Genomic DNA, 8898 nt, shown 5'->3' on the forward strand with positions numbered 1-8898 from the left:
TTTAGAGGTTTTATTATGAAAAATCGATGTATGGGATACTAATTTGACTTAACCCGGTAGTTTGTTTTTTAAATTGTTGCCGACAGTTTTTGTCCCCCGTGGGATTGCTGCAAATAGAGTGGGCAGGCAATAAAACGTTGCCCCATAACATTATTCTCAGTGTTTTCTCCCCCAAAGGTGGCGACGCGGTAATACAATACAGAAGAGGGGTCAGATTCTGTCCCGTCGAGGGCCACCGCCTTTGTATACTACACGAGGGGTTGTAGGTGGCGACAGTAAGAGAACACCGCGAACGATACAGGGCCAAGCGAAAAGGTGTGACTCGAATTTGTAAGCAAAATTCCACTATAGCTTCCCTGGTGCTTCCGTGGAAAAATTACTCTTTCATGTTTGTTAGTCATTTCGCTTATAAAATTAGCTCTATTGTTAATCCTTCTGTCAATATATAAATATCCGGGTACCCTGTGCATTGACAGAAAAAATTTTTAATAGTTTTTACATTTTTGTGCGGATTTCGTTATGATGCTTCAAAAATTCCATTTTTTGAAAAACAAAGAACAGTTTTATACAGATTTTATCTCATTTTTCCTTTTACATTTTTACCTATCATCTTTATAAAAATTTATAAAAATTTATAAAAATTATGTATTGATAGAAGTTAATTCATGCGTAAAATGAAGATTATATAGATCTCTACCGAGATAATGATTCTATATTATAAAACAATTTTGTTATTAGTTGCCGTTATTATATATAAAAATGATGAAACATTTCTGATAGGTATTTACATGTATACGTATAAGCTTATGTGTATTTGATTAACTACTTAATATAAAAAGTAAATAAACTATTCCATACTTCCTAAATTATAATCTAACTTCAGAGAATATTACAGTTAACATTCGATAAAAAGCATCATCAGATGCTCATTTCTCGAGCGGAAGAAAGTCCGTCGGAAATCTCCATGTTTATTCCCATCCGCAGCGATGATTAGCCATTATTATTTCTTTTTTTATGAATGATTATTTATACAATCCACATTTATATTTTTTTGTATTTACAAAGAGTAAACTATGCAAAAATATATAGATTCACAATCTTCCCCTTTCTCTCTCTTTCTTTCTCCCTCCCCTCTCTCTCTCTTTTTCAATCTTTCTGTCCCTCCTTGTCGCTCTTCTACGGATTACTTACGTGATGCACTCAGCACAAAATAAAGCAATAAGCAAATAAAATCATGGGTGCGCGGCACAATGGAAACTCCGGCTTTTCCTCCTCTTTTTCCCACTCTTCGCCTTAGCAACCCTTCCATCCCACCCTCATCCAAGATCATAAAGTGTGAGGCAACGCTTTGCGAAAGTTTTATTATTCTCATTTTTATGATCCGTCCGGCTGATTCCCTCGGCTGCAACTGTACTTACGCTGCACTCTCTACATCCTGCGCATTCGTCACAATGTTTGCAAGTTTTCGCATGCAATCCTTGGCCCAATAACGATGTCCAAATCGTTACTCGATTACTCGGGAAGTTGTTTTTCTAAATTATGTTAATAGTTGTTTAATAGTTCTAATATAATTTCTTCTGAAAATCTATCTCTCTCTCTCTCTCTCTCTCTCTCACCCCCTTTCTCTTTCATCCCTTTTCTACTTGCAGATGCATGATGTTTATTATATTCAATTTTATTATACTTTATTCAATTCGTTTATTATTTTCTTTTTTACCGCCAATTTGATTACTTATTTCTTTGTAATTCAGTTTTACTTTATTAATGTATTTTTGTTTAACATTTGAAAGGATGTATTTCTAGAGTGCGTGTAATAAATAATGATATTTATCTATCTATTTAGCTCTCTCTCTCTCTCTCTCTCTCTCTCTCTCTCTCTCTCTTTTCCCCACTCTTTCTCTCTGTTCGCACTTGTATAGAATAATCTTTATTAATAATTATTCGAATATTTTCGATACAAATTGATAAATTCATCAGAAATAGCTCGTCAAAAATTATAACGGAAAAGATATATTAATCTTAGATTAAAGATAATCATAAGAAATTTTGTAAAAAAATTGAGATAAATATTTATTTACATATAAATAAAATATATCTACAATATATCAGGCCTGTCCAATTTGAGCTCGGGAGACAAAACACAAAGCCACTAACGCAAAAAATTCAATGTGGGTAAAATTTCGGGTATGTAATGTAAAGTAAGTGATACGCATTTAAGTGATGCTTATCAACAGTTTACAGTTTCTAAAATCTTACATTGAATTTTGTTGATGACTTTGCGTTTTGGAACTCCGGAACTCAAATTGGACAAGCCTAATCTAAATGTAGAAAAATTTGGTGTAACTTTCATTTTTCTAAAATTTTTCAATTACATTAAATATGTTTTATATTACATGCTACTTAAAAACTCGAGATATTCTAAAATGAAGAACAAAATCTATAAATGCAAGAGTATTTTTTTATTAATATATATTTATACATACATGATGCCTATATTGTTAAAGATTCTATTTTGCTTTAATGATTTTACTAAAATTCATACATTTGAAAATTGCAATCACCATTGGTGCATAAACTACAATGATGACGTGAACAATTTGACCGCGACGTGGACGACGACGGCAACATGCTGGCACTAATTGCAGCGGTGCATAATTGCTCGATAAACATCCTGTTAATCTCACTTTTATGCGCCATACATTGTATCGCAGCAATGCTTGTGGCACGCAAGTTCCCCTCGTTTCCTCCATTCTTCCCTGTTCTTCTCCCTTGCTCTTTCTCTTTCACGTAATGCGACTTGAGAACACGTCATGATTTTCACTGGCGCGGCACATCCGTTACGGGCGCCATGTTTGCGAGAACCTCTTTAAAATACATTTCGCCGCTTGACAGTGGAAATGACGTTTACCATCATGACTTATGGAACATGAATACCTTACGAGCGTTAATGTTAATTAACGCTATTGTTGCATGTCACACAGATAAGGAAAGCGCATTTAAAATGTTATTTCTCGACTCTCAAGGATGGAAATCATTATAATCTCGGTAAATTTGTTTTTTGACTCTGCAGATATGAAAAGATGTATTCTGCCTAAGTCACTGTATTTCTACTGTTATAAAAAATATATACTTACTTACCTACATAAAAAGTGAGACTAAAGATTTATCTTTATGTGATTTATACTTAAATTAAAACTTAAATTTCTTTGAAATCGTACTGATTTTAAAACCAGCTTGAAAGAGTTTGTTTCAAAAGAATTTGTTTGTCATAGTGTTTTATATAATGGAAAAAAATATTACAGTGTTCCATATAATAAAAAACATTTTTAAAAATTTAAAAAAAACTTAAACCTGATGGATTCATCTAACTTATCTAACCTTGTATTATTTTTCTTTTTCTTCTTCTTTTCTTTTTCTTGATAATAATCTGAAATCTTATGTTATTTTTCTTCTTCTTCTTCTTTTTCTTTTTCTTGAGAATAATTTGTTCAAAAAAGCGCGACTAATATAACTTTATGTTTTTATCACAGTCCAGCAGTTATGAACTGTATTTATTATTTCACTATTTCCACTTTATAAATGTCTTAGACATTTTTGAAGCCGTTTTTTACGATGTTTTCTCGTTTTGAATGCGTATAAAAGAAAAAAACCTCAAATGTTTTGTGTAAGTAACAATTGTCGTTAAATATGTTATTTTCTAGTAAAATTGAACAATAACTATACATAAGATTTCCTGCGTCATAGGGCAAGAATTCTTCTACCTGCTTGTTCAAAAATGTTTAATGTAACGATTCTCAAATAAAAGTTTGCTCGGTTATGCTCTTATATTAGACAGACTATGTATAAAATTTACAGAAAAGAGCTTCAAAGATGTCGAAATTATTGATAAGGGCAATCATTTTTTGAATGATTTATTAATACAAAAGTGTTACAGTATTAATTGTGTATATTATTTTTCATTTTTTTTTAGAATAAATAATTTAAAATTATATTATGTCAATCACGCTCTTACCGAACAGATTGTGTGTAGAAAAACTATTTGTTTAGAAAATATTTGTTAAATATAAACAAAAATAACGATTAGTTTCATCAGAGACCTTCGAAAAATTTTTAGATCCGATACTTGATGACTTATTTGATACAACTTTTTAAAAAAAAATGTTAATGATAGTATTCAAAAACATCGTTCACATTGTACTCGAAAAATCCTTTCAGAAACTCACTTGTTTCATGGATTTAGAATTACATATAGAGTAAAAAGTCGGCGTAACACGTTTTATAACCATAGACAAAGTCTACATAAAACCCGGTGACTACGTGTCGTGTCGGCAAAAGATGTGGAAAGATAAAGGAAAATTGTCCTAGTCCCCAAAAGAAAAGAAGGTGCTCGAGTTACTTTAACGGCTAGACGAAGTTCCCGGTAAAACATCTTGAGAGTATTTTGAGAACTTTGCTGAAATATTCTACGAGAGAGAGAGAGAGAGAGAGAGAGAGAGAGAGAGAGAGAGAGAGAGAGAGAGAGAGAGAGAGAGAGAGGGAGAGAGAGAGAGAGGAAACTCCGGTGAATTCAGACCACTGCCTTACGCGAAACAGATGCATTTTAACGTTTAATTTAAAAGTTTCGTTTGATTCGCACTTTACAAACGCGCGATTTAACGCACATATTTTGTTTGATAAGTAATGGGCGTTTCATTATGAGCAACGAGTATTCGCATTTTTTATTCGCGAAGAAAATTTATATTCATGAGTTTATTTCAATGTGTAACGTTGCTGCGTAATTATATTGATGGGACTAGATAATATTGCAACTCTTCTTATTGGATGGATAATTGGATGGCTTTATGGTGTAATGAATAATGTGCAGAATTTGTAACGTCGCATTATTGTTATAAGTAAAGAAAAAAAATATCGATTATCTTTCATTGAAATGAATCATTAAGTTACAAAGCAACGGATAGAAAAGCAACGCTTAATAAAGAGCGAGTCGCTAACTGAATAACCTGGAAGTTTTTTACTTTTCAAGAATTTTCTATTTTTGTTGCCAATAAAAAACATAATAGCTATTGTGTAATGTTTCGAAGAACATGTATTAATCATTTGTGATACGTGTTATTAGCAGACAATTGAAATATACGATTTAACTATTATTTCGCTCATCGATTCATTTTGCACTGACATATCTCGCGTTTTAATTTTATCACGGTACTGATATACGATCGACGTGAGAAACTTATAATCGCGAATTGTGATTTCAATCTGGGAATGGAGATCACTTTGCGCAAAGCTGATCGCGGGCGTCGCCATTTCGCATCAAAGTGAAAAAAAGTTGGAAGTAAAGAGTGGCGCATGAACACGCTCGTAAGGACGAGGCGGACACAGATAAGCCCTGAGCCTCGGGCTACGTGCCTCGCAAACGAACGGCGGGCGGACAGGCGGTTGGGAAAAAAGAGAGATGGCTGTTTCGTGATGGTTCTCGAGTTATTGCGCAAAGGGAAGGACAGGGAGTTTGGGGGTGGGAAAAGTTCCGCCTAACGTCTTGGAAGTGTCTCAAAAAGAAAACTCGACGTCGGTCGGGACCCGGGTTCTAAGTGTATCACATAGTAAATTTAGTTTTCCAACCTCCGTTTCCATCGTTCCACTCTTATATTCTCCCGTTCCTCCCTTCTTCGCTCCCTTTTCGCGTTTTCCTCCACCCCTTTCCTATGTTTCGTAGACAAGTCTTGAGAGTCGAGCTCGAATCGAGCTGTGATGCCGATACAGTCAGGATGGAGTTCCTTGCTCCAAGCCTTTTCTAGAGAGGGAATCAGGGATGTTCGCGCGCGCGCGCACGCATGTCGTGGTAGCCAACATGGCGGTATAGACTCTGGATCCGTTCGAGCGAATCTGGCCGATCAAACGGGGGCTAAGAGCTGCGCTTTCGTCCGGGTTAACTCAATCCACGAGCTTTCTATCTTCCCGACCTCCTCCTCTCTCTCCGTCACTTCCCTTCCGGCGCTATGTTATTCCTGGCTGCATTCCCCTCTCTAGTTCCACCTCCTGCCAGGGTGCTTCTCCCGCGCCATGCACGACCGTTCCAATCGATGAACTCGCGACAACGGGCCTTTAGATACTTTTAGAAGTCTGTGCGGGCTTTTATTCCCCCAGGAGGTTAAGTCTCGATGGTTTTCTGATCGGGACTTCTCGGGAGGTTGCTCGATTTACTCGCGACAAGACACGTCCCCCGCTGCGGAATAATTCGAGGAGGGTTGGGTAATTTATCTGACGAAGCGCAAAGGGTTTTTCTACGTTAAAAAAGTTGCTCTCAAAATTTACATCACAATTGGAAGATATAATTTTTACACAAATCATTCACAAATAATATTTGTAGAAAGCACGGAATGATTTTGCTAAAAAATTTAAACACAGATCTAAATAATTTTGTTAGATCGTGAAAATAATTTTGCAAGAGACTCAAGCAATGATGCAAAATATTTTGACATTCTAGCAATCAGATTGAGCGTTCTGTACAATTATTTTGATAGTTCAATAAAATAATATTCTTATCACAATTAAATTTTTAGATACTTCAGCAAAACCGTGTTCTTTCCGTGTGCGTCTCTTTTTTATCTCTTTTTCTTATGAAACGATATAATGAGAAAGGCAGAGCATAATACTTGGTCTATCAAAATTTTTTAACTTTAATTCAAGCAATAAATAACATATATATTTATTATTCCAATTAGGTATAAAAATCTTTAAGATGACACAAATTTCTTATCTCGCTTTTTTCATTATTATTATTCGTCATCGTATTCACTTTTCCATAATAATTGCTTTCAATTCCCTAGATTGTTAAAATGGCAAATCACCTGTTCCTAGGCTGTTCTTCTGTGACAGAAAGACAAGAAAAATGTAATGAGTTCCGAGGGGGATGAAATAAACACGAGAATGTGTGTCGCGTGTGAGTGTAACTCGTATCGGGTGTAATCGGTTTCCTCGGGGAATCCTACCCTCTCTTTTCTCTATCTCTCTTCGGATACGACGACGTATCGGGGGGATAATTTGCGGCGTCTCGAGTCTCGACGCGACTGCGTGGTCCAATCCACGATACCAGCCAATCGGCTCTCGGCTGCGCGGAGAGTCGAACTGAGAACAAAAGGATCCCATTCTCTTTCTTTCTCTCTCTCTCTCTCTCTCTCTCTCTGTCTCTCTCTCTCTCTCTCTATTTCTCTCTCGCTTTCTGTTTCATCGATAGAGAGGCGGCTGCAATCGCCATGCAAGCAACGACAAAAACGACTACCGCATATAATCCACGCGCGCGGCATCGATCCACCCTCCACGAAAACAAAAGCTTGGCACTCCGGCACTTCGCAATTCCTGATAGATTGGCGATTCTTTGCGGGAATCTTTTTGGCAAAATAGTTATATGTTATATGAATATCGTGAAATATATATATGGCATTTCCAAAAATATAAATCTCAAATAAACCACATTTTGATTAAAATAAAATTCCTTGATACTAAACAACAAATAAATTTTATATATTTGTGCTATAATTTCCAATAATAATAACAATAATAATTAAATTATAAGTTATTCGTTAAACATTCTAGTAACTTTTATGAGCTCAATCCTGAATTGTTATTCTTCTCTTTAGAGATAACTTTGTAGCTAAGTTGCACGTCTAGACGGAAGGAAAGCAAAGAGACGTTCAATATCAATAGTTTTGCAATTTCAGGTGGCAAAGAGGATGATCCTAAAAGCTCGTCCTCGAGTTCCTTGGGTTCCGCGCAAAGTAAGAAGCAACGTAAAGCTCGTACAGCTTTCACGGATCACCAGCTTCAGACCCTCGAGAAGAGTTTCGAGCGGCAAAAATACCTCAGCGTGCAGGACAGGATGGAACTAGCGGCAAAACTGCAGCTGACGGACACGCAAGTGAAAACGTGGTACCAAAACAGAAGGTAAGCGAAACGAAAGACGCGTTACTAATTTCTAAATGAGACACAACATGACATATGCGAACGATAATTAATTTTGTGGTCGCCATCAGGATCGCAAACAATCGCTAGTTTTTTTATATATAAAAACTTATTCGGAACTGACCCATGAAAATGAATTAAATCTATCAATGATACTGGTTAGCATTTTATATATTACATATAATAATATTACTAATAGAAGTAAGTTTTGGAAATACTTATTGTATATACAATATAATTATGTGTAATTACAACTATTTGTTATTATAAAAACGAGCTTCTTTTTCTCTCAAGCAAAAAGTTAAAAATATAAAAAAATAATTTTCTTAAACATCATATATCGATCGTTCGATATATGTTCTTTTTCGATCAAATTTCTTATTAAGATTTTAAGAAAATTTTTATTGAAAGGTAATTACTAGAAATATTAGCCTTTTTAGCGAGCGCGATTGGACTACATGATGAGGCTGCGCGTATAAAAAACCGTTGAATAGCCGTTAAAAGTTTGACTCTAAAGAGACAAAGATGGAACCATGACGATCGATAGACCTTTCGATGCTCGTATTATACATTGTTGAATATCGGATAGAAAGGTCCTCATCACGATCCTCCGGTCTCAGAAGCATAGCGGCGTGGTTCTTTGTATCGGCGCGTGTCGAATCCGTAAATGGAAATCGCGGCGGCCAACAAAGGCGTTGTTTACGTGGTTAAACGCAAGGATCGTTGGTCAAAACCTGAGCAAGTATCTCGAGAGTCATGCGTCTCTGTTACCGGTTTTGCGGTCCATCCTAAGCATATCGTACTCGTCAACACTTTAATTCTTTAACCTTTTTGGAAAGAGTGTTGCATATTCGCAACGTTTACTTTAAAATTAAATTCAAGTGCAGATTTGTTACATTTAAATATTGAACACAGACACATATATAATATTGAATTGAA

The 8898-nt window shown here is 35.6% G+C and overlaps 1 protein-coding gene across 1 annotated transcript in view; it reads left to right on the forward strand.

The window, feature by feature from the left end:
* Positions 1 to 8898, forward strand: part of LOC108692937 (homeobox protein B-H2) — a 30732-nt gene that overhangs the window by 7388 nt on the left and 14446 nt on the right. The window contains exon 2 of the mRNA XM_018201518.1: positions 7719 to 7941. Coding sequence (XP_018057007.1) covers positions 7719 to 7941 — 223 coding nt within the window. The remainder of the gene's footprint in view (positions 1 to 7718; positions 7942 to 8898) is intronic.

This window comes from Atta colombica, unplaced genomic scaffold (assembly GCF_001594045.1).
Source record: "Atta colombica isolate Treedump-2 unplaced genomic scaffold, Acol1.0 scaffold83, whole genome shotgun sequence".
Lineage (NCBI taxonomy): Eukaryota > Metazoa > Arthropoda > Insecta > Hymenoptera > Formicidae > Atta > Atta colombica.